Source organism: Exophiala mesophila (genome assembly GCF_000836275.1).
Source record: "Exophiala mesophila strain CBS 40295 unplaced genomic scaffold supercont1.1, whole genome shotgun sequence".
NCBI lineage: Eukaryota > Fungi > Ascomycota > Eurotiomycetes > Chaetothyriales > Herpotrichiellaceae > Exophiala > Exophiala mesophila.
Window position 1 is genome coordinate 5509075 of NW_015622504.1, and position 24410 is coordinate 5533484.

The 24410-nt window shown below is 50.5% G+C and overlaps 10 protein-coding genes across 10 annotated transcripts; 7 read left to right on the forward strand and 3 right to left on the reverse strand.

Moving 5' to 3' along the window:
- Positions 1 to 920: 920 nt before the first annotated feature.
- On the reverse strand, positions 921 to 3161 carry PV10_01755 (uncharacterized protein; the record flags this gene model as incomplete). Its single annotated transcript, XM_016365990.1, has 1 exon — positions 921 to 3161. The coding sequence occupies one exon, from the start codon at positions 3159 to 3161 to the stop codon at positions 921 to 923; it is 2241 nt and encodes a 746-aa protein (XP_016229639.1).
- Positions 3162 to 3981: 820 nt separating this feature from the next.
- Positions 3982 to 4643, forward strand: PV10_01756 (uncharacterized protein; the record flags this gene model as incomplete). Its single annotated transcript, XM_016365991.1, has 2 exons — positions 3982 to 4105; positions 4159 to 4643. The coding sequence occupies 2 exons, from the start codon at positions 3982 to 3984 to the stop codon at positions 4641 to 4643; spliced, it is 609 nt and encodes a 202-aa protein (XP_016229640.1).
- A 428-nt stretch (positions 4644 to 5071) lies between these two features.
- On the forward strand, positions 5072 to 6211 carry PV10_01757 (uncharacterized protein; the record flags this gene model as incomplete). The annotated part of the gene is made up of 1 exon (XM_016365992.1): positions 5072 to 6211. The coding sequence occupies one exon, from the start codon at positions 5072 to 5074 to the stop codon at positions 6209 to 6211; it is 1140 nt and encodes a 379-aa protein (XP_016229641.1).
- Positions 6212 to 6984: 773 nt separating this feature from the next.
- PV10_01758 (uncharacterized protein) lies at positions 6985 to 8605 on the forward strand (the record flags this gene model as incomplete). Its single annotated transcript, XM_016365993.1, has 2 exons — positions 6985 to 7145; positions 7198 to 8605. The coding sequence occupies 2 exons, from the start codon at positions 6985 to 6987 to the stop codon at positions 8603 to 8605; spliced, it is 1569 nt and encodes a 522-aa protein (XP_016229642.1).
- Positions 8606 to 9002: 397 nt separating this feature from the next.
- PV10_01759 (uncharacterized protein) lies at positions 9003 to 10679 on the forward strand (the record flags this gene model as incomplete). The annotated part of the gene is made up of 2 exons (XM_016365994.1): positions 9003 to 10307; positions 10437 to 10679. 2 exons carry the CDS (start codon positions 9003 to 9005, stop codon positions 10677 to 10679), a joined length of 1548 nt encoding a protein of 515 aa, XP_016229643.1.
- A 335-nt stretch (positions 10680 to 11014) lies between these two features.
- Positions 11015 to 14271, reverse strand: PV10_01760 (uncharacterized protein). The gene is made up of 4 exons (XM_016365995.1): positions 12961 to 14271; positions 12882 to 12901; positions 12468 to 12826; positions 11015 to 12408 (listed from the first exon to the last, which is right to left on the reverse strand). Exons 1-4 carry the CDS (start codon positions 13176 to 13178, stop codon positions 11143 to 11145), a joined length of 1863 nt encoding a protein of 620 aa, XP_016229644.1. The 5' UTR covers positions 13179 to 14271; the 3' UTR covers positions 11015 to 11142.
- On the reverse strand, positions 14262 to 16655 carry PV10_01761 (uncharacterized protein). Its single transcript, XM_016365996.1, has 2 exons — positions 15833 to 16655; positions 14262 to 15779 (listed from the first exon to the last, which is right to left on the reverse strand). Exons 1-2 carry the CDS (start codon positions 16161 to 16163, stop codon positions 14416 to 14418), a joined length of 1695 nt encoding a protein of 564 aa, XP_016229645.1. The 5' UTR covers positions 16164 to 16655; the 3' UTR covers positions 14262 to 14415.
- A 679-nt stretch (positions 16656 to 17334) lies between these two features.
- On the forward strand, positions 17335 to 17918 carry PV10_01762 (uncharacterized protein; the record flags this gene model as incomplete). Its single annotated transcript, XM_016365997.1, has 2 exons — positions 17335 to 17457; positions 17511 to 17918. 2 exons carry the CDS (start codon positions 17335 to 17337, stop codon positions 17916 to 17918), a joined length of 531 nt encoding a protein of 176 aa, XP_016229646.1.
- A 66-nt stretch (positions 17919 to 17984) lies between these two features.
- PV10_01763 (uncharacterized protein) lies at positions 17985 to 19693 on the forward strand (the record flags this gene model as incomplete). Its single annotated transcript, XM_016365998.1, has 1 exon — positions 17985 to 19693. One exon carries the CDS (start codon positions 17985 to 17987, stop codon positions 18357 to 18359), a length of 375 nt encoding a protein of 124 aa, XP_016229647.1. The 3' UTR covers positions 18360 to 19693.
- Positions 19694 to 20348: 655 nt separating this feature from the next.
- On the forward strand, positions 20349 to 24363 carry PV10_01764 (uncharacterized protein). Its single transcript, XM_016365999.1, has 2 exons — positions 20349 to 23682; positions 23736 to 24363. Exons 1-2 carry the CDS (start codon positions 20681 to 20683, stop codon positions 23929 to 23931), a joined length of 3198 nt encoding a protein of 1065 aa, XP_016229648.1. The 5' UTR covers positions 20349 to 20680; the 3' UTR covers positions 23932 to 24363.
- The last annotated feature ends 47 nt before the right edge of the window (positions 24364 to 24410 follow it).

Consider the following 24410-nt stretch of genomic DNA (forward strand, 5'->3'; position numbering starts at 1 on the left):
CTGGAGTGGCAGTGGCAGTGTTGGTGGCAGTGGACAATCAATAGTCGTGGTCGTGGCACTCCTTACAAGTATGCGTAAGGCATGCTAATGCTATGCGTACACCCTGGAAGCCCACAAGCCATAACCTGGAAAGCTCGACCCCCGTGGAGCCAAGTGGAGTGGTTTTGGCCGCATGGTGTGAGGAACGATGATGTTGTGCGATTCCAGGCGCAGTCCAATGGGTCCTTCTGCTTGGGGTCGGACACTAAGGTAAGTACAGCCCAACCAGTATAAGGTAGTTAGGCCTTGGGCCCAAGGGCCGAGGGGCACCCGAGTCTTACTTGGAAGGGCTGGAAAGCCGCAATCATGCCCCTCCGTCAACCAAGTTGGTGCAAGTTAGTCGTCAGCACTTGAGCTTCCTGCTTGTTAGGGTTTAGCCTGCGCCCGCCTCGGCCCAAGTCTTAATTATTTCCTTCTCAAGCTTTTCTTATCCCCCAAGTTTTCCCCTCGCGTGGCTGATGTCCCCCTGGTAAGTCCTGATTACCAAGTATGACATTCGGATTCAAAACCTCCAACTTGCACTGTGTGGACTTGCTGAGTGTCCAACATTGAATCCACAAGGCGGGGAAACCACTCTTTAGGAGACGTTCTTCGCAACCTGACTGTATGAAATTAATGGTCACTCGCCTCCAGAAAGTCGAGGGATCATTTCGTCAGGTGGTTGAATTGGCTTGGCCAACTAGAGGATTAGAGAGTGTGGGGATGTGGGAAGGAAATGTTCTCTTTAGTCTAATGAGTTGTAGCTTCGAAGCAAATACAGAGTCAAGTGCGGACAAACGTTGCGAAGCTTGAACGAATCATATTGAAGCCTTTCCAGAGTCTGTCTATCTCATGGTTACGCTGTATTACATCCACAAAATCTCTGTCAACAAGTACGTCACCTAGTCACCAGCGGCGCGGTTGGCGTTGAACTCGCGAAGCTTCTGGGATATCAGACCATTGCCTGCCTCTATAGAAGGTGCACCTTTTGCAGTGGTAGTCCAAGACACAGGAGAGCTTCGGGAAGATCGTGAAGGCAAGAAACCTGGGGTGGGTGGCAGATTCCCCTCGGCATAAGCGTCACGTTGTGAGCTAGTGGGCGAGAGATCGGCAGACAGATCCGGTCCGCGGGCCACAAGCGCTGGATTTGTTGGAGGATTGAAGGTTAGAGCCGAGTCATAAAAGTTGTCGAAGTTGCCTCGACCGGAATCCAGAATTGGCCCACGGGCACCATAAGGTGGTGGTGACATGGTGGGCGAAGGACTGAACCTGTTCTCGTTCATGCTTGGACTACGCGAGCCATTTTCCACCGTCGGCTTATAGGGACTGAATCGTGGTTCTTGCAGTTGCACTTCGTGTCTCAGCTTTTCCTTGTCGTCAGGGACCCGATTGGCAAAGATGACACGGATCTGATCATGAAGATAGAAGCGTCCTTTTGAGGTGCAACAAAATTTGAGATGGATCAAATAACGCAGAATGTCCTTCCCACCGTTGCGTTCGCGCAATGGGGTGACGATCCTTTTGTCCAACAAAGCCACGTTAAGAGCTGGGGAAGTTGAAAAGCTGCGCTGACGAACAAACGTTTTCGTCCCCGGAGGCATACCAGTCAAGTCGTACGGGACCAGAAACAGTTTCACAGCTGTCTTGTTGGGGTTTTTGATGATGACTTGTAGTTGTCCAACCTGGGGAACTCTGTACACGCCACCGTTTGGCACCTTGACGTGCTGTGAGACCGACTGCTCAGAGCTAGGAGAATCTTGGCTTCCTGTGTGGGGGTTATCCAAGGTCTTGATATCTGTGGCCGGGCTTTCGGTATGCAACGAAATCGAAGCCCGGCCTCTGCGACGAACATGCGGCTCGGCAGGCTTAAGGTTATGCTCTAGATCAATCGCCCCAACGTAAGGACTGGGATTGTCATCAGAAATAGACCGCGAGTCATTTGAGCTTGGGTAATTGTAGAAGACTGCTGGAAAAGGAACGGTGACATGTGCGGGACACTTGAGACTGGCCGGGCACTTTCCTTTTCCAACTACTCCAATCTGAGCAACAAAGTCCAATGGTTTTGACGGGGGTATGGACATTCGACCTCGGAGGATAGACTCCTCGAAAGACCCAACTAGAGAAGCACGCTGCCTTGGGGAGACATCGCATGCTAGAGATAGTCTGCGAGCACGCGCCAGGCTGGGAGGCTGGTTGCTAGAGGTCGGTTGATATGTGAACGAACTCAAAGAACGGCGTGGTGTATGAATATCATGTGTTTCGAGGGAATTTAGTTGATGTGTAGCGGAAGAATGTCGCCCAAATGGAGGCATTGAATCTTCAATAGGCAACACCTGCAATGGTCCGTATGCATTCGGCGGCAGTGTCCTTCTTCTCGCAGCCTTGGTGTCTGTTGAGGATGGTTCTTTAGGTGAAAAATCAAGTGAAGGGTTGTTCATGGAGTTTACAAGAGGGCTCGTTGGTACTCGCATGACGAAGCTCGAGGAGAGGCTACTTCCCAACGATGGTGCTCTGGACCGTCGAGGAGGCTCTTCTGTCAAGTTCTTAGACATAGGAGGAAACCCATATTGTGAGGAGTAGTCATGCCTCATAATGGGAGGAGAAATGTTCATGGGTGGATCGAAAGTCGTAGGGCTTGATATGGGTTGATAGGCATTGTGAAAATCGCCCGTGTGGAGAGCAGACAGGGACCGGCGTAATGAATCGGTTGCACAAGGAGAGGTCTGCTGTTCTGGGGTGGAAGATTCATGACGTTGAGCGACTGGATATGGAGAAATGGGCTGAGACTCTGAATCATGGCTATGCAACAGGCCCGTGGAACGGGGTTGCCAGGTGTTGGCTTCAGTACACAGTGCTTCCAATGTAGGTTTGGGCACCCAGGTCGGGCGTTGACCTCGTTTGATGCATTGGATAAGTTCCTCTCGATCACTTGTCCTGATCTCAGGTTCGTCTTTGGTGTCTCCCGGAGAGGGGTTGTCACACCAGTCGTCTGTGTTGACAGACCGGTCCTTCCCCGTTTCAGCATCTTGTGGGTCGGAGTTATGTCGCTCCTCATATCGAGCCATGGCGAGATGAGGATGGGATAGTTTACGTCGTTTAGAAGGGTGGCTTGGGAGGGGCTCAGGGCCAAAGACAAAGGGCATAATCCTCCCCAGAGCCGTGTCGTCGATGAGGTGATCTGGGTGCTAGCATCCGCAGAGATGGTAGATCAGGAGCGCCCAAGTCGTACTGGTCGTGGGAGAAAGGCATTGCCGGAGGCGAGAAAGAGGGAGTGGCGTTGATGTTTTATGGCTCCATGGCCATTCAGACCCCAGGAACACAGACTTCAGTGGTTGTCAGATGGCTGGAGTGTCTGGGTAGTTATACAGCAAAAGTAATGAGGCGAGTTGAGAAACGGTCCAAGGTGAGTCAAAGTCGGGTGCAGTTGAGGTTGAGTAGCGGCTGGTTGGGCCCATGACTCAAATGTCTCGTCTCGTCTCATAACCAGGCAAGCATGACCAGCATGACCAGCATGACAGACCCATTGGTCGCCCCCACCACTGGCAAACCGTTATCGCTCCGGGCTCCATCATGTGACATCAAGTAAAGTTCTTTGGCCAGATGCCTGCGCCAGCCAAGGTTGAGTCGGGGCCACAAAGGGCTAGAAAGACTAGCCACGAAGCCTAAAGCCCGAAGCCCGATGGGCCTCATCTGTCAGGCGGATGCAGGGAACGACCACCAAACCAACCTAACGCACTAATATCATCGTCGTCTGTAACTCCATAACAACTTTGATTCCCCGCATTTTTCCTTCACGCACTCTTTGCTGAAATTCTTTCCAACCAAGGTAATCAACTACTCCTCAAACCTTCTAGATTTACACGAGACCCTTCCGGACTCCTTGATTCTGGCCTATTCCCACCGTCACACTAAGTATTCAACTGTGATATAATCACAGCCTGGCCCCGTGCCAGCCCAGTCAGAATGAGCCCCAAACGACTACGCGAAGATGATCGCGTAGTCGCGGCCGACAGACCCAAGAGAGCCAAATCTTCAGGCTTCTCGGTTGGTCCAGCAAATTTACCTGATGGAACTTACCGGCGGAAGAGTATTTGACCCTCCTTCAACAAGATCCCCGCCACGCGTGACTGACTTCTATAGCGCAAAAAATCAAGAAGGATCTAATCCAGAAAGCCAAAGTCAAGAAAGCATACGCGAAGATCAAAGCTCAATCACAAAACGAAAATCCTCAGCCAGACCCCCCACGAATTCTGTCCGAGCCGGGCGAAGCAGCCCAGCCTCACTCACCACCTGCGCCTGCCGCTTCCCTTGAACTGCATCCAGAGCGCCAGGCCTTGCTCAATGAAGAGCCAAAGTCTCGACAAAAGCAGCATCGTTTGAACAGTTCTCACAATTTACACTCCGCTAGACCCAAAACATCTTCTTACCACAAAGAACTTGAAGTTGGCGCTCAGCGCAGAGCGGAAATTGCGGCCAATGCTGACGCGAGACTCGCTAGAGACAGAGAGCGTCGGGCAATGGCGAAAGCAAAACGCCCGGGAAAAGATGGCAAAGCAAAGCTGGGACGACAAGGCACAGCTCTGTTGACACGCATACAGAGGCTGACAGCCGAAGGAAAAATCTGACATTGCTACAATGCCACATGTGAGCCCAAACACTACACTCCAGACGTTCAACACCATCCGTGGCTTGATCAACAATGACGATTGCCTATACACGGAAACCGGATACTGGCAAGATCTTTACCCAATGAAAAGCCCGTTCGAGTCGTTCATTATGGTCAACGCCGTTTTATTGGCAACCACAAAGACATTACTGAAAAGGCTTTATGATCTAGTAACCAACACAATGATCCTGAAACAATGAAAGACTGGATTCATTGTCAGCAACAGTGAGGGTGCACATATTAAGTACAGCTATTACGTCCCGCCTAATGCAGCCTCGCTGCTTGTCTCGGTTGAACCACTCTTATCCAGTATAATCTTACAGCTTTCCTATACTCGTCGTCTCGAGTAATCCTTCTCTCTACATTTATAGTTGCACCTCGCCTCAAATGGGGCACAAACGTGGGAACAAAAACCAGGGCGCTCGTGGCAACCACCACCAGCAGCCACGCCATGGGGGACCTAATCATGGAAACAATGATAACCAAAATGATGTCCAGAATGAGCAGCCTCGACATTATCAAAATAATGCTCAACAAAACAACTACCGCCAAAATAACTACCGTCAAAACAATAATCGCTTCAACGGCCCCTCGCATAATAACAATCGAGTGTATGATAACAGGTCCAATACACATCCGTATAATACTGGTGGTCGAAACCACTACAAAGGAGGCGGAAAGGCAGCGAATACAAACAACTCGTGGAAGGCAGACTCCACCACCCACCAGCATCATATCTGGGACAAGTACTTCGAAGAGACAGTCGAATGCCCGATTGACCAACAGGTCGCAATGGATGCCCAGAAGCAACATCAAGTTCAACAAGTTCGAGAAGTGCTGGTCGATTGGCTTATCACTGACCCAGCTCGCCTCAAAGAAGAACTATTCAATCCAGGCAAACTTGAAGAAGTCCTCCGACAACGGTGGCCTGTCACTGAGGCATTTGAGAAGAATGTCACCGATGTGTTCAGAACACAACTGGTGAAAAACTTTGCTATCGCGCTCGAGGACGTGGCTGCAATATGCTTCCCTGACCGAAAGAATGCGGGCCGGAACCGCATGAATAGTTCGCCGTCGGATAGCTCTGAGGGGCGCCACGACTGGCGGCTCAAGCTTGAACTCATTGTCTCAGACATGTATGTTGCCAAAGATTGGATGGCCAACATACCGGCTGCCAAATGCGATCGATGGCTAGTGAGCCTCGTTCTCGACAACCTAGATCCAGCCCTCCGTCAATTTGTGGAATGGTCATTGAATGACTGCATCAAAGGTCATGTCACAGTGAAGCAGCTCGATCTCCATCTGCAGACTTGGATTCAAGTGTTTGATAGCAGTGCTGCTCAGATCTATGCCGTGCAACACCACGGTGAGCCGGCGGTCTTGAATGAGGCTACGGAGTCTGGTGTGCCCCAGATTGTGCACTTCTTTGCCTGCCAGCCACATCATGCGGCACTAGCATGCAGTGCTTTCAACGACCTGTACTGCCAGAATGCACGTGTCAAATTGTCCTACCAAGGATATAGTTAAGAAGTCAGGTTATTATGGCAGCAATCATCCTAGCCGTTAAACTGTATGGCAACCAGAAAGGTAGGTGTTTGAGGAAATCTATATCAGCGTCAGGTAGGTATCAGTGTCTCGCATGGTTTCTATCATGTCCCTTGCAGGTAAGGTGTATTATCCTCCGCTGTCGCTGTCGTTCTCGTTCTCGTAAGCCTTAATCATTGATGAATTCTTTCCATTCGAGTGAAGTCATGTGCAAGCCTGATCGAAGGCTACAAGGCGCATCTGCCGCTAACGATTTGATTGGTGACAAAAGGGACATTCCTCAGGCATCCAATCCTTCTTAGGCAGCAACCAGATTGGTTCCCTATTTGCTCAGCCGCAGCCACCGTTGTTAACCTGCATATATTTTTGCCTGACCAAAACATCCACTGCCATCATTTTGTGATAAAGCGCCGAGTTTGCTGCTTGATCAACTCGTGTCGACCAGACTGCATCCATGTCTGACAAAATTATTTTGACCTCAATGCCCACATCTTTTCCCCTCCAACCCTCACACGGGACCAGGGCTAATGCGTCTTTCATGCAATCACTCTGGTGCAAGGCAGCCCTCAGCCTCCCTCAGGTCAGGACTACTTCTCTTATGTCATGGCATATATCTTTGAAGAGCCTGCTCTTGTAGCACTGCCATCCACCCCTCGTCCAAAACGTTGAGGATGGGCCGCTCATCTCTCTTCATTCGTCAATAAGACTAATGTCTCTTCTCTCATCCTGAGGATCTGGCTGCTGTCATCTTAACTATGACCGAGTCACCACAAGGCGCTCAGTCGCGCAACATAGGTCCAACACCAGACCAATGGGCTGAAGTCAAGGATATTTTCACTCACTTGTATATCTCGGAAAACCGAAAGCTGAAAGATGTCAGACATATCTTGTCGTCGAGACATGGCTTCAATGCAAGGTAAGATTCATTTGCTCCATTGACGTCGTCCCATCACCACTAACCAGGTCAGCGAGAAAATGTTCAAAAGACGTATTGCTGATTGGAAGGTCCGAAAGAATTACAAAGCCAAGGATAAAGAGAATATCGCACGAAGAGTAAAAGCCTTTGTCGATGCTGGCCAAGACGTCCACTCCCTCTCTTTCCAAGGCCGGCCTGTAAAGCTGGACCGTGTCAGGAGACATTGTCGCACTGACAAGAGGTTCTCCGAACTCCTAGAACATCTTTCCCACAGCCCGGAAGATGTCACAATCAGTGACCCAAACGTCAAACAAGATTCTCCGCCCAATGCTCTAGCCTCTGCCCGCCTCTGGCAAGCTTCGACATGTACACCGGAAGCGCCTGATGTCCAGATGGAGGAGACACAATCTCATGGAACAAGAATGTCCCGCACAATAAGCCTGCCAACCGATTTCCATGCCGTGGAGAAGACCATCTTTCATACCCGAGAGGCCGTATCTTGGCACTTTATTGCCTTCAGACCGCTCAAGATCAGGGAATTGGAACGTCGCTTTCCTCAGACAATCTCCCCCGAGGTCAGAGCTCGGCGGATCGACCAAGCATCCGAATTCTGGTTAAAGTTATACCACGGCTATGAACACATGGAACAAGGCAGGTCTCTCGAAGCCTGGACCGCATTTGACAGATGTTGCCAGATGATACAGCCGCTGATCATGTCGGCACCACTCCACTTGGTCTCTTGCCTACTGTTACACTTTGCAACTACATGGCAGGGATTGAATGATCTACAGCATTCTCTGCTCGACTTTGTGTCGTCAATGGCCAGACAGGTTCTTGGCCAAGACCACCCTCTGGCGATTGCGCTGAGTATGGTCGCTACAGCAGATATTCGTGACCATGTGGTTGAGCCAATGATGGGATTAATCATAGAAGGTTATGAGGCTCGTCGAAAGTTTGACAACCCATCCTTGTTCGCGCTCCAGGTGGATCGCATCGACATGTTACGAAAACGCAAGAATTTTGTGAAAGCTCGAACGTTATGCCAGAAGCTCGTTGTTGACAGCCAAACTATGCGCAAGCAGAAGCGACACAGGACAGCACTCGCCGCACTTGGCCGAATCTACTCTGATCAAGGCAAAGAGCTCGCCGTAGAGGCTATTGCTCATCGGATATTGGACAACGAGAGGGCCGACCCGCTCGGCTCCAACAGCGGAGGCACCTCGTCATGGGCCTGTGACCAGCTTGCAACTCTGTACATGCACCGTGGTGAAAATACTGCCGCCGAGTCCTATCTCCGTCGAGCTGTCTACCTAACCCATCATCGATACCCCAACCGAGGCCCTTCCGCCATGGCTTTTCTCCAACGATTGGGCTTCTGCCTGCAAATTCAAGGCAAGCAACAAAGCGTAGAGCAGATTTGTGAAGACATGGGTCTTCGTATCCAGGATTTCAAGACCTGAGACACTACAAAGAAATAAAATGGCTGCCTAGACAACATGGGGAGAGTTGTGGGCATATTTTATATTTTGACTGTTGTGAGACACTCATCGAGCACGTCTCAGCCACAAATCGGTTCATGTGGACGTTTTCGTTTGAAGATCTAGTCTTCACTACTCAAGAGAGTTGTGGACGCTGTGGTCTGCGCAGACAAATGATCAAAGGTTTCAAATGTTACCCAAGGAAAGAGATCATGGGTTTCAGCGCCCGCAGAGTTCTTTGATGGTTTATATCGAGATTTCATAAAGGGACACCTCGTTCCCCCTTACGAATGCGTGTATGGCAGAACCAGATCTTTACCACTGTTTCCATAGCAGCAGCATGTTCTCGTGCTTCAAAAACAACTCATATCGTTCTACAATGGCTCATCCCAAACCGATTCCGACTTCGTCAACCACAGTCTACCAAATCCCTTATCTTCCGCCCAGTCCATTCATGCTCCGGTTAGTAGGAAAGTCCAACTACAATTTGTGGCTTACGAGTATCAAACCGTTCCTCTTCTGTCATCCGGCTACCACAGGCCTCATTCTTGGAGGATGGCCAGAACCGGTTGTTGAAAGCCGCATCCCAGTACAAGGAACTCGAGGCAAGGTCAGGCATGGAAAACCCATACGCGGTGCTTTCAACTACCATGTTCCATCGAGTAGAACCGTAAGCTCAAGAGCTCATATTGACAATTGGAATCATGCGAACCGTCGCGTCTGTCAATTCATCCGAGGCACTCTAGGGCCCAGTGTGCTGTCATTTGTTAGTCACCATTATAATGCCAGAGCACTCTGGTTGTATCTCGATTGGCTTTATGGCGAGAGTAGTGGGATTGACACCTTGGTTGGAGCGCCAATTCCAGTGTGGACAGAAGAAGAAGAAGAAGAAAGTGAACAGGTGCGTACTATGACAATGGGAGTTGCAGGCATGCATAATTCAAGGATTATGAGCAAGGATGAAAACAACAACCCCGAGGAAGAAGAATTGAAGAAGGATGACATTGGCATCGACAACAATCGACCGGTTACTTCATCCTCACAATCACACAACGATGGATATTTCAGCAGTAGCAAAACACGCCTCCCTAGAAGACTTCACCAAGAACAATCATCAACCCCAGAATCCACCACCACCACCACTACAAACACAGGGAAATTGGGAAAAACTCCACTCACCACTCCGACAACACCACGACTCCTTTTCCCCGCCACCATCTCCGCCATCGAAGTCCACCGCAAGCCTGTTTCCGGACTAGTCCATCAAAACATCCACCTCACGCCCACGAGTAGTCAACACAAAAACCATTTGACTGAACCCGGACTCGACGGTGCCCAAACCTTAGCTTTACTTCCAAACCCCAGCGACCGTCAACCACTCTCGCCACAGTCACAGCCTCGGCTGCAGACATCATGGGACCACCGCAATTTAGACACCATAGACGAAGAGCCCGATACGTTCACTAGACCCGAAGTGAGCAAGAAGAGGTTTGGTATTATCGCGGCTCGTACCGCCAAAGGGTCTGGATTGAGAAGAAGATCCACAACAGAAGCATTAGGAGAATCAGGAGGAGAATCAGGAGGAAGAGGAGGAGGGGGTATTTCCGACCGTTGCAGACCCGATAGTGCCAAGACTTCATCTGCCCCAGATCACTACCCACACCCACACTCATACCCCGTCGAGGTGAGTTGAGGCGCGGCCTTCTCCAGCCATCCATCCATCCGTCCATCCGTCCATCCATTCATCTTCTACTTATTCGTCTTACGCAATATCCACTCCTTCGCATGGATACTGACCATGAAATTAAAATAGTGGGGCCAAGATCCAGGTGACAGTCAAAGTCACGATATATCCGTGGCAAGTATTCGTAGTGAAAAACGCAAGGCCCTTCTCTATGGCACTGGTGACCTCATCAAAGAGAAACTTAGGGACCTTGGATTTGGGAATGCTTTCGGTCTGGGTCTTGGTCCTGGTCTTGGTCTAGGTCAGTTGGATGGGCTTTTGCGTTTGGAAGAGCATGCAAAACAAGGCGAGGTAAAAATGTACACTACCTAGCCTTTGAGGGTACAAAATGATAGATACGCCTGATGACAAGTAATCTGATGTGATGTGATGTGATATGGGGAGGGTGTCTTTGGGTTGGTCCTGGCGTATAGACGGAGTAGGCGGAAATATGGAACTACTCCGTATGGAGATTGACGACATGTGAACGAGCCTGATATTCCGCAGCCAGTAGTCTACCTATGATATTCAAGGCACTTGTCAGTCCATTTCCCAGGCCTGGTTTCTCTCTCTTTCCTTGGTAGTGGAGACCGTTGTCAGAAAAAAAAAGCATTCAATCCAACCACAAGTCACTAGTTTCTGTTCAAGAAGATTCTGTGTGTATGTGTAGGATACGTATCTCCATTGAAAACTCATGGATGCTATATACAAAATGAATATATGAATATATGACCCGAAAACGCCAGCACAGAACAGAATCTTGAATCTTGGAATCTTAACTGGCCACCATCATCGATCAAGTCGCCACAATTCCATTCGGAATTTTATGACCATGAGTATCATCGCCGTTAGTCACCACGGGAACCTGGTCCTGATTCTTCGTAATCACCTTCCCATCCTCAATCTGCGCTTGAGGCTTTTTCTTCAGCGGGTCATGAACGAATCTCGTGTTGTTGATATACCAGCTCAAACCCTCGGCATCGTGAGTTCGTTCCGCCACGGTCCATCCATTGCCAAACCATCCAAACTCATTAGCATCATAGTAAGTCATATCATAGTCCTCGAACCGAACCTTGGAAAGACACTTCATCGCGTGCATACTGCTACCGGGCCACAGGGCTGTGATACGACCGTTTTTCCGTTCTTCGGCTGTAGCGCCTGGAGGAGATGCTTTATACCAACTGTTGCACTCGGCGGAGAAGACGGTACGTTTGAAGAATGCGTCGCAGTAGTTGGTAAAGTTCTCGACTTGTTTTCGCTTGGGTTCCAGGGCGCGAATGTCGCCATTGGCGAGTCTGTCCAGTAGTTGTCCAATATACCCGGCCACGACTTCGGCGATGAGTAGTAGACTGCCGTTGCCGACGCCAGCGTTCGGGCCGAGGGATTGGAAGAAATTGGGGAATCCGTCAACGGCCACACTGAGGTATGTTTCGGTCTTGGCCTTGTATCGGTCCTGAAGGTTGATGCCGCCGCGGCCGTAGATGGGGAATCGGCCTTGGAATGATGTGTCGAAGCCGGTGGCACATACGATAGTTTCCACGGGACGGTGGACACCGTCTTCGGTGATGATTCCAGTCGCGTCAATGGAGGCTATCCGATCTTGGATCACGTTGACGTTGTCAGCTATCAAGGCTTCCAAGTAGCCTGGTCCAGGAGTGAGTCGTTTGCAAAGAGGAGGAAATTCAGGGATGAGGTGTTGGGCAATCTCTGGCTTCTTCGCCAGGCGCTTGTTCATGTCTTCTTTGAACATGATCCAGGCTCCTTCGTGTTCTTTGGATCCAGTGTGTGTCACGGCAAATCCTCCTTGCATGCCGACCTCTAGGGCCTTTCTATACTCGACATAGCTTTCGGGGTTCTTCTTCCATCCCTCAATTTCTTCTTTGCTGTATTCAAAGTTGCCATCCTTGCCGTTGTTTCGTTCCCGGACTAGTTCGCAGCCAAAGGATGCAGCAATCCATGTCCGTCCGCGAACGTAATGGTCCATCGACTTGACCTTTGATTGCAGCGCTGGTACAATCTGGATTCCACTGCTGCCTGCACCAATCACGGCAATGTTTTGGCCCTAGGTGAAACGTTAGCTCACGCGGTTTTCATCAACATGACTTGACATCGATCGCATACCGTGACGTCGTAATCGGTTTCCCAGTTCGCACTGTGGAGCAGCTTTCCCTTGAAGTCATGAATGCCCTTGATGTCGGGCCATTTCCATTCATTAAGGGCACCAGTTCCGGTGATAAGGACGTCACCCACGTCTTCGATGACTTCGTCACTGCCCAGCTTCTGGACCTTCACATGCCATTTCGATGTTTCTTCGTTCCAGCGGGCCTCAATGACTTTGTGGTTGAAGTTCATGAATCGCCTGACATTATACTTGTCCGCAACCTTTTGCCAGTACTTGAGAATCTCTGGCGCTCCGGCATAGAACTTGGTCCATTCCACCGAAGACTCAAAAGTCAACTGATAAGAGTGGGCGGGGATATCTAGGTCATAGTAAGAATTGCTGAGTCACTGATGAATCTGCACATTGACACATACCACAAGCGCAACCGGGATATCTGACTAGTGTTAACACTGGTTCTCTTGCAGAGGGGCGGCGACATGGCCATCAACTCACCTGTTCTCCCACCATGTACCTCCAACATCAGCGTTTTTCTCATATATGGCGAGCTCGACATTTGGAACAAATTCTGGATAGCGAATGGCCGCGAGTATTCCAGAGACCCCTGCGCCAACGAAGATGACCTTTAACGGCCGAGGTTCATCTACGGCGCGCTCTGAGATAAGAGGGTTGGAGTACTTCTCATCAACTACCTGATATCCGACAGAACCCATGGTGGTGGGCGTACGCACGAACTCTCTTGGTTTTGCGGAATTACGAGTTTCGTCTCTTTGCTAGCTTGCTTGTTTGCACGGACTTGGGCGTCGAGTCAAACCAGCAAAGATAGGCAATAGTCACGGTGGCTTGTGTGGCAGAAACGATCCTACAAGTTGAAGCAGAAGAAAATGGTACCATGCCGTGGTATTTAGCTTGAAAGACCATTTGGTCCATGACCTTCTTAGGGCGAGTTCGTAGGTCCCCTTAGGACCCCATCGGAGCGGGATGAGTGGCCAAATTGAATTGACCTCCATGGTCATTCGTCGCCGTCACACAGGGACAAACCTTGATCTGCCGAACATTTGTCTGGAGTCCCCGCAGCGTGGGCAGGCGAAGCGGAAAATCTCCACGGCTTTTCGCTTTTGGGGGGGCAGGGACCTTGTCCGTAATCCAGGGCCCAAGCCCTTAGCCGAAGGTGATGAATAAGTCCTGACATAGTTGCGTGACATGTGTGGACTCGGATAGATTCCTGACTCCATCAGAATGCTTCATCTCTACAGAGTGTGGATTTGTTTTTGTCCATCGAATGTATGCCTGGTATGATACCAGTAATGCCCTGTCTGGGAAGCCATAGAATGGATGTCTCTGTGTACGATGTCAAGGCCTGTAAAGGGCCCAGTGGGGATTTCCCGCGCAGCCACATCGTTGACGAATGCACTTTTACTCGCTCTGGATATCACCCATTTTGGCGCTTGGGTCTGGTGGTCGAAGTGTCATAGAGCCGAGGCCCGGCCAAGCTGTCCCACCACATTCTCCTCAAAAATGCCCCATAGGTAACTCGTGGCAGTCTTGGTACTGGTGGAGGAGATGCGGGAGGTGTAAGATAGAGGGGACGGAGGTTCAAGTGGTGGTTTTGCCATTTTCAATAATACGAGTACTCGTACAGCAGATTTGAAAACTGGAGGAGAGAAGAAGCGCAGGTGCAGGCGCAGACGCAGGCAAATAGGCATCTAGCACGTGACTTGACCACTATCAAGGTTCGGTGTCCAAAGGTACGATACCTAGGTATTCAAGGATCTTGTAAAGTGATGGTGAAATTCGATACATTACATGATATAGTTACAGTGAATCAAATCCAGTCTATTTCCGAGTCTATACTTTAGCCACATAAAACCAACGCCTCATTCATCTGGGTTGTGGGAATTGGCTAACCCTTCCAGTCGTTATCTTAAGATCAAATGCCAAATCTGATATCTACACCTTTTCAACCGGCAGATCATCCTGTTCGTCATCAACAAACGCATAGCGACTATGCTTGCGGATGACGGCACCCTTGAAGTAGAAAACGTATGGAATCAGACAACACGCCAGGGCGATGAAAGCCAGGAGTGTGCTGGCCCACTGGTACCCAAGGCGGTCGTACATCTGTGCGGTGAAAAGAACCGTCGCGGCGCCCCAGAAGCTTCGGATGCAAGTCTTTGCTGCAAGCGCACTTGCGGCTTGATGTTGGTAAGTGTCGACCAGGTAGTTGTTGGCCGAGTTGTACAGGAAGATGAACCCGAAGCCGACAGGCCATCCTCCAATAGCAGGGCCGATCCAATGGACGTCAGGGTAAGATGTCCATGCGAAGATGAAGAGTCCGACGGGAATAAACCAGCAGGAGAACATCATGGGGATCAGGCGTGCTTCTGCCGGGGGCTTGCCGTTGGGAGCCCGAGCACAGAGACTCAGGTAGTGCTTGTTGATGAAAGGCGAAAGTGCGGCTGACATTAGAACTCCAAGTGCGAGCGGTATGAACATCAAGCCTGTACTGCCTTCCGACCATCCTTTGCCCTTAACATAAACGATAGGGTATGCAATGAAGAACATGTACAGCAACCCATACAGGACAGACATGTACAGGCTCACGAACAGGACAATAGGCTCCAGGAAGAGCAGTTGAAGCGGCCGGAGCAGAATGATTCGGAGTCGGTCTGCAAGAGGTCGAGTGTCTAGGTCCTTTTCTGTCACGTAGATCGATTGCCCAGTCTCTTTGCGCATGGCTTTTGCTCGCTTGTCGAGGATGACTGGTGCGTACGTTTCAGGGACCGTGAACGTAAGTAGGAGCCCACAGACACCAGCCAGAATGAGCTGGATCCAGTATAACCATCTCCAACCAGCAGCTTGACCAAGGTAACCTCCAGCAAGCGGGCCGATTGCAGGACCAATGAATGGCGCTGCTGAGAAGAATGCCATAGGAACACCTCTTTCCTCATTCCTCCATAGGTCAGCCAAGGTGCCGCCAACAAGAGTCATGGGGGCGGAGAAGGCAATGCCGTCAATGAGCCGACACACGAGTAGAGTGCCAATGTTTTGAGCAACGGCGCAGGGAATTATGAAAATGATTGCGAGGAAAATTGTGATAACGTAGACGGGTTTTCGGCCGTACATCTCGGACAAGGGCGCGAATGCTAGGGGGCCAACTCCAAAGCCAATGACAAAGACGGTGATGGACAAGAGAGCAACTTCCATCGATACGTTGAAGGTCTCACTGACGCCCTCAAGATCCGCGGTGATGACGGCGCTATTGAAAGCAACCACAAAACATGTGAAAGCTACCACCATGGTATTGTACCACTCTGCAAGAGACAGTCAGTCCTGAATTACATCGTTGTGGACCAGATGGACGTACTGTATGCCTTTGACCAATTCTTGGGATTTTCGGGGTCATTAATTTTGAATGTGACGAGCTCATGCTCTTCAACCTTGCCACTAACTCTTGAGATAGTCCTCTTGGGCTTGAGACCGTCGGCCGTTTCTTCCGTATACTCGGCCATGTCTGCCTCCTCGCCCAACATATCATATGGCAAGTCCAAGACATCGGCGGCATCTTGGGTAGGTCTTGTCTCGTATCGTTCTAGAGTGCGCCGCGTTGATGCTCGAGTGAGTCGTGTCTCTGATCTATCCAGGTTCAGGGGAAGGGCATGCCCGTCTGGCCCATCGTCTTGAGGACTTTGCGACATGGTAGGAGTGTTGAGTATTCGGTTGAGCGAAACTAAATATAAGTGGTAAGGGTAGTAAATTGGACAGACAAGGAGAGGAGATGAGGCGATTGTCAAGAATGGCGTTGCATATGAATTAGGAATTTGCTCTGGGCCATCTCCGTTTCTTATACCTTTGCATTTTGACGCCACGTTCCATCTGTTGGGTACTTGTCACTGTCAAGATATTGATATGGGCTCCCGGACCGACTTCCGCCCTGTCAGATTCTTTGCCTACCAATGAAATGCGCCATCTAAAATCCATTTTGAGAGATATTCGCCCCCTGCTTGAGTCCTTCAATCAGGTCTCGGACTTCTAAAGCGCGAAGAACCAGGAGGGAGTATGATAGATGGTGGGGAAGATTGAAGAGATGGTACAAATGTTCAGACCAGAACGAATGATAAGACAGCATAAAAGGGACTAAATTTAAGCATAAAAGCTCATCAGGAAAAACGGCAAGCAAATTGTTCGAGATGGTGCCGAGAAGCGATGTTGGGTAAAGAATTGAGCCGGTGAGACTGCCGGACTCGACCAGGCTCGTGCACGTGGGAATTCGCAGGTGCGATGGCCGAGAATATGCCGCCGCTCAACGTGACCTGGGTCACGTGAAATCAAGAGCCAGATATGTGAGTGTGCGGGCTGCCATCCGCCATGACGTAATTGTAGCGAGTTGGTCAACGGCTCTTTCTTAACGGGAACTTCGAACCAGGCACTCCAGGCTCATCGTTTACCATGGCAGACATACACCTGAATTATGATAAGCAGGGGTTCCACTAGCCAGTGTCTACGTCATTGATACTTGCACCTGTTCAAATATCCTGGTTCACATTCGCCTCTCACTGTAGGCAAAATCCTGGGCTCATTTGTGGCTCATACAGTTCAAGCGTGGCAGTTCCGGGCCTGGCCGTAAATGCCGCTCGCCCCGCAGCCAGAAGTAGTCCCATCCATACAGTGTCCAGCTGATGACTAAGGACAGTTCTCACACCTACATCAAGCATTCCAGGCCGCTCGGCCTACTTTCGCTTCTTATTCTCTGGGAGTCGATCGTGACTGGCCTCGTGACTTCTTTGCGTTCAGCTGGCTCCGCTTATATCACTCGTCGACCAGACTGCATTTTCCATCATCCTTCCTCATTAACAAACCAAGGACACTATGTCTTACAACCCAAATTCCTTCCCTCCCCCACCAGGGTCTGGATACCAGCAATATCCGCCGCCTCCGAGAGGAGGAGAGTATGAGCAGTCGCACCACGGTCACGGCTCATCCTCATACCAGGTAGCACTTATTCACCATCTCAGTTTCGAGTTAGCGATTAACTTGATCGATAGAATACCTCTGGAGGATACCTGCCTCCCCGCGAAGACCAGTACTCTTATTCTCCCAATTCTTCCGGAATGCAGGTGACAGAGTACAATAGCGGCCATGGCCGCGAGCGTCGCAACTCTGGACCCCTGGCAGCCTCCCAATATCGTGGAAGTGGCGATAATTACTACGAGCAGTCATACTACGACCGCCCGAGTTCTCGAGGATCCAGAGGCTCAAGAAGAGAAAGAGGTTATTCCCGGGACAGAGAATCTTCCAGAGATCGGTCCAGAGACCGGTCAGGGGAGCGTGGAGAGAAGAAGAGCCATGAAAAGGGAAAAGCAGTTGGGGCAACGTTGCTTGGCGGTGCCGTTGGTGGATGTAAGTCTCCAAACCATTCATGTCAGCCAAATGCTTACCATCCGACCTTGTAGGGGCCGGACACGAATTCGGTCATAGCAATGGTCTGGTGACGGTCGCCTCGGCCCTCGCCGGTGCATATGCAGGGCACAAACTTGAAGCGAAACACGAGAAAAAGAAGAGAGAGAAAAGAGAGCGCCGAGAAAGTGGATCATACTATGACAGCCGCGAAGTCAGCGGGGAAAGAGATCGAAGCCGCAGCGTTTCTCGTAAACGCTCTGGCAGCCGCAGCCGCAGACGCAGAAGCCCAAGCAGTAGCAGCAGCAGCAGTGAAAGTGACCACAGCAGGCGGAGACACCGCCACTAGTGGATCCCTCGATTGTGCTAGACATCAATCTGGGCTTCTTGACGATCAATTGTTTCGGCGCCTTCACACTTCGCAGAAGAGGTATTGGTCTGCATGGAATTTATCGAGGAAAGAACGAAGACTTACGACTCCTAATGATCTGGCTTGAGCATATTATTAACTGATCAATGAAGATTTTTTTCTCTTTTTCTCTGGGTTGTATACCGTGATTTCCGTGAGTTCAAGAGTATTAGCGGCTCCCAGTGCATGAACTATGGGGGCGGCGACATGGGTCCTCCACACAATATGCCCCGGTCGGCACCTCGCATAAGCGTCCCTGGTATCTGGCAGGGACTGACAAATTTGGATATACAACTCTTGACGATCCATCCACCAGTCCCAGCCAAACCAGTGTAGAAGGCAATCTTAATGGGGACGTAAACGGTGTTGGGCGACTGCACATATGATCCTAGCGATGAGGATCGACCTAGCTAATAATGCTCGTGCACCCGAAAGAACGCAAAGCTTACCGGGCCTGCCCCTAACATCGAGTTCAAAGTCTGGCAGTCTGGCCTTGACTTCACTTTGATGCACTGCCGCAAGATTCGGCGCTTGCCGTAGAAAATTAAAGTTGTTCGGTCTACGGTTCTGGAATACATGTTTTTCCGACGCCGAGAAAGACCCGCACCCGCGCCAAGAGATACGAAACTCTGACATGCTCTAGTCCAATCACATGCCATCGTTTTCCCACGATCGACGCCTCGAACTCCGTTCCCTCCCCAGCAATTCAAAATTTTGTTGGAGGACTCCGGAATTTACTCGAGGCGGGAAATGACTGTAACATGCTGTCTAATTCATTGCTCTAGTGCCAAATGATGACTCAAGATGGTTTTTAGTTGACATTAGAATCTTACAGTGGTTAATTGATACACAGCGAGGGGTTCAAACCAGGCTGGGTGGCTGTAGTTGCCTTATCTGTCTGGCGCCCCTTATCTGGTATCGATAGTAAGAAGTGACATCCACAGATTGTTTGACTGGTAGGATGATGTTGTTCCCCAGGTCATCCCTCCCGGACCAAGATGGCGAAACAGGGGGAAAGGATGACAGGAGTCAGGGAGTCCGGCCTGACACTTGTCAGACGAATAATAGGGTAGAAATTGTCCATAGGAGTCACAGGGATGCATTACTCGGCTCTCGACAGGGATCTATGTGGCTGCTTACTCAGGCATGGACTCCCACAACCAGTTTTCTGACGTGGTGGGCTTGGAAGATTCAAAGAGGAGGGATTTCTTTCCTGGAGATGTGGTATTGACCGGAGGTCACGTAGGCAGTGAGCAAAAATTGTGAGGAATTACAGGTAGGGAGGGTCTCGGGGAGGCCAGAATGCCGTTCTGCACCGTGTCCTTGGAGTTACGAGTGATGAGTAGTTCTAAGTCTTTACGTAGGAATAGTGAATTAATAGTAATGCTATTGAACGGTATGCGGGGATAACAATGACATAGATGGATCTTCCAGCGTATTGTTGATTAAGGAGACGTCCAGATGGGAAGGCTGAGTGGCGATAAAAATAACTGGCGTGATTTGAGGTGTAATAATGTCTGGATGGAAAGTGCAATCTGGACCAAACACTGCCCCAGGAATTCCTGCTCCTCTAAATTCTGGCTGCGTGATAATTGGATTCTGAACCATCAGAAACAATACTTTGACCATAATGATCGACAGTGCAAGATGAGAATGCTGTAACAAGACAGAGAGCCATGAACATGATTGTGACCGTAGCCACCCGTGCCACCCGCAGTCGGAGGTGGCTAAGAACAGGCCAGCGATAGGCAGCCAAACTCTGTTTCGGTGGGCTTGGGTGGGAGTTGGTGGGCAATGGTGGGCATTTGGTCGGATCGGAGAAGGCGGTCTGCCTGAATTGGACCAGTGGGGTCAGCTCGGCAGACTGTCCCTTTTGCCCTAAATCGCCCTAGACTCTTAGCCGCTGAATTCATTTGGGCCCTAAGGGACCCAAGGGCCCTGGGCCGGACCTGTCACCCTCTCAGATTCCTGTGAATTCCCAGGTAACAACGGCCGGGTCTTGACTCGTCACTAACAATTTGGTCCTTGCCCCAGTCTTTTTTCCGCTCGAAATTTTTTTCCCTGGACACCGTGGATGAATAAAACCGCCCCCCCAGCCGCTGTTTCGCCTTGTCAGTTTTTTGATCCCTTCCCTCATCTCTCCCCTCTCCATCATCCCTCCTCTTTATCGCAGTTCTCTTCAAAGAGCACTTGCATCTTCTTTCTTTTCGTTAGACTAGACGCCATCTAGAGCGAGACGAGCGTGTGAAGCGCAGTCCGTGGGCACATTTCCCCTGTTTCCCACCCACCGCTATTTTCAGTCCATTGCTGAAAATTTCTTCACATCATCATCACATCAACGCATCCACCAAAATCCGTCTTGCAACCACCCCCCCAAACTTGAACGCCAGAGTCATTTTTCAGCACGACATGCCCGCTGTTGACGCCATGACTTCCACCCCAGCGACCTCCGCAAAGGAGACCAAACAGTCACTCGCCACCCTTGATCAGTTGTTGCAGAAACTCTCAGTCTCAAAGGCTCAAGATGAGGCCAACGCCGCTTCCATCAACGTGGCCACCCTCCTGAACGGCCCTATCGAAGAGCACGATGTGCCCCAAAAGGCCGTCGAGACCTTCAAGAAACAGCTGGCCAACAAGAAAGATGCTCTCGTCAGAGAGCGAGCTGTCGATGGCATCCGAGCCATTGCAGAACACTCCACTGTCTCCCCTGCCATTGAGCCATACTTGATCTCCCTCCTCCCTCTTGCTTTGGCTGCAGTGGGTGACAAGATGGTGCCCGTCAAGAATGCTGCACAAAGCGCTGCTCTCGCCATTTGCAAGGCAATCAACCCCAATGCCGTCAAGGCCGCCCTTCCTCACATCCGAAACTCGATTATCACAGCCCAGAAATGGCCCGAAAAGGCCACTGGACTTGACTGCATCGAGGTTCTTGTCGAGACGGCCCCTACTCAACTCGCCTTCCTCGTCCCCACCCTCATTCCCATCGTTTCCGAGTCCATGTGGGATACCAAGCCTGAAATCAAGAAGAAGGCCTACGGTACAATGGAGAAGGTCTGCAAATTGATTGAGAACAAGGATATCGACCGATTTATCCCCGAACTCATCAAGTGTATTGCTAAGCCTGAGAACGTTTCTGAAACCGTTCACTTGCTTGGTGCAACCACTTTCGTCACTGATGTGCACGAGCCTACACTGGCCATCATGGTTCCTCTTTTGGAGCGTGGTCTGGCTGAGCGTGAGACCGCCATCAAGCGAAAGTCCGCAGTCATTGTCGACAACATGTGCAAGCTGGTCGAAGATCCTCAGATTGTGGCCGCTTTCTTGCCCAAGCTCATGCCTGCTTTGACTAAGAACTACGAGAATTTGGCTGACCCCGAAGCTCGTGAAAAGACCAAGCAAGGTCTAGACACCCTCAAGCGTGTTGGTGCCGTCAAGGAGGACGGTACAGCACCCCAAATTTCCACTGCCGGCGAGATTGGCACCGTCTCACCTATTCTCAAGTCCATTATCGACCAGAAGCACAAATCTGCCTCTTATGAGGCCACCATCCAATACGTGTCCGCCATTGCTGGCCAGCTCATCGATGAGAAGGTCGTCGATTCGGCTGATTGGATAGCCAACACCGTCGAATACATCAAATCCATCGTCGGTGAAAATGATGCCCACAACGTTGTTGATCAGCTCCGCAAGAAGGCTTCCCCCGGTATCGAAGAGGAGGCCGAGGCTGAAGCCGACGATGAAGAAGGTGAAGACCTCTGCAACTGCACCTTTAACTTGGCCTATGGTGCTAAGATTCTCCTGAATCAAACTCACCTGCGTTTGAAGCGTGGTCAGCGATACGGTCTTTTGGGCCCCAACGGTTCTGGCAAGTCCACCCTCATGCGTGCCATCAACAACGAACAGGTCGAAGGCTTCCCCAAACAAAATGAAGTCAAGACCGTTTTCGTCGAGCACGATCTCGATGCTGCCGATACTGAACAGACTGTCATTGGCTGGACCATGATGAAACTGGAGCAGGTCAACATCGTCAAGCCCAAGGAAGAGGTTCAGTCTCGCTTGATCGAGTTCGGTTTCCTGCAGGAGCAACTCGAAGCCCCCATCACTTCCCTGTCTGGTGGCTGGAAGATGAAGTTGGCTTTGGCTCGTGCCGTGTTCGAAGAGCCTGATATTCTTCTGCTCGATGAGCCTACCAACCATTTGGATGTGAAGAACGTTGCCTGGCTTGAACAATATCTTATCAACTCCCCCTGCACTTCCATCATTGTGTCTCACGACTCCAAGTTCTTGAACAATGTCATCCAACACGTCATCCACTATGAGCGCTTCAAGCTCCGAAGATACCGTGGTAACCTGACCGAGTTCGCTAAGCGAGTTCCCTCTGCTCGATCCTACTTCGAGCTTGGAGCCTCTGAGCTGGAGTTCAAGTTCCCCGAGCCCGGTTTCCTCGAAGGTGTCAAGACCAAGGCCAAAGCTATCGTGCGTGTCAGCAAGATGGCATTCCAATACCCTGGTACCGAGAAGCCTCAAATTTCCGACATCACTTTCCAGGTGTCTCTGGGCTCCAGAATTGCCGTCATCGGCCCCAACGGTGCTGGCAAGTCTACCTTGGTCAACTGCTTGACCGGTGAATTGATTCCCACCACTGGTGAGGTCTACCAGCATGAGAACATCCGTATTGCATACATCAAGCAGCACGCTTTTGCTCACATCGATAACCATTTGGACAAGACTCCCTCGGAATACATCCAGTGGCGTTTCCAGACCGGTGAAGATCGTGAGACCATGGATCGTGCCAACAAGATCGTCACTGAAGACGATGAGAAGGCCATGGACAAGATCTACAAGATCGAGGGCAGCCAGCGACGTGTTATTGGTATCCACTCTCGTCGTAAGTTCAAGAACTCGTACGAGTACGAATGTTCGTTCGCTCTCGGAGAGAACGTTGGCATGAAGAACGAGAAGTGGACCCCCATGATGACTGCCGACAATGCTTGGATTCCCCGATCTGAAATCCTTGCATCCCATCAAAAAATGGTTGCTGAGGTTGATCAGAAGGAGGCTCTTGCCAGCGGTCAATTCCGTCCTTTGATCCGAAAGGAGATCGAGGCTCATGGTGCTAACTTCGGTCTGGATGCCGAACTCATCTCTCACTCCCGTATGCGCGGTCTTTCCGGAGGCCAGCGTGTCAAGGTTGTCCTTGCTGCCTGCACATGGCAACGACCCCATTTGATCGTTCTCGACGAGCCCACCAACTACCTGGATCGTGACTCGCTTGGTGCCCTTTCCAAGGCCCTCAAGGCTTTCGAGGGTGGTGTTGTCATCATCTCCCACAACGCAGAGTTCACTGAAAGCTTGACGGAAGAAGTTTGGTCTGTGCAGAACGGAAAGATGACTCCTTCTGGTCACAACTGGTAAGCATCTTGATTTGACATTACCATTCACAACTTGCTAACAAATTTTACAGGGTTCAAGGACAGGGTAGCGGCCCCAGACTGACCGAGAAGGACGACGACGAAGAGAAGTTCGATGCCATGGGCAACAAGATCGAGGGCAACAAGAAAGCCAAGAAGCTGACCTCGTCCGAACTGAGAAAGAAGAAGAAGGACCGCATGGCCCGCCGCAAGCGTGGTGAGGAGGTCTTCACTGATGAGGACGAGTAGACGACTCATGTGATGGTTTTAACGATCTTTAAAAAATGACGAGTCGTGCTCTCTTGTGTTGGCTTGCATAGCACAGCATCTCGGATCGGCGTTTGAAGACGGATGTACAGATGTTGACACGTCTAAGGCACCGATCTACGTCCATACGAACATGATTCACTTGCGTTTTACGTTGGGAGTTTGGGGGGTATGTGGGTTCCAAAAGGTCCGCACTGGTTTCGTTGCGTTGAGTTGAATAGCATCGGCAATAGAGGCTGGAGATACTGTATCTCTACAAGCCGTCTGCTTCAGATACCCACCTGCGACATGGTCCAGAGCGACAGAGGAGAGAACTGTTGATCATAGACATAGACAAGTGGTTAGAACACTCGATCTTTGGCCATCGAGTTCCATAGACGGATTGAAATGCGATATCGAATGTTCAAAATGAAATGACTTTATTCGGTCATTGTAGTACTCGTAGTGAAGGACGTTGGAAG

Coding starts and splice junctions, on each gene's coding strand:
- PV10_01760 (XM_016365995.1), bottom strand. CDS start 13,178: ATGGGTTCTGTCGGATATCAGGTAGTTGATGAGAAGTACTCCAACCCT. Junction 12,827..12,881: donor ATATCCCGGTTGCGCTTGTG/GTATGTGTCAAT, acceptor ACTATGACCTAG/ATATCCCCGCCCACTCTTAT. Junction 12,409..12,467: donor AAACCGATTACGACGTCACG/GTATGCGATCGA, acceptor CGTTTCACCTAG/GGCCAAAACATTGCCGTGAT.
- PV10_01764 (XM_016365999.1), top strand. CDS start 20,681: ATGCCCGCTGTTGACGCCATGACTTCCACCCCAGCGACCTCCGCAAAG. Junction 23,683..23,735: donor ACTCCTTCTGGTCACAACTG/GTAAGCATCTTG, acceptor CAAATTTTACAG/GGTTCAAGGACAGGGTAGCG.
- PV10_01761 (XM_016365996.1), bottom strand. CDS start 16,163: ATGTCGCAAAGTCCTCAAGACGATGGGCCAGACGGGCATGCCCTTCCC. Junction 15,780..15,832: donor GAATTGGTCAAAGGCATACA/GTACGTCCATCT, acceptor TGTCTCTTGCAG/AGTGGTACAATACCATGGTG.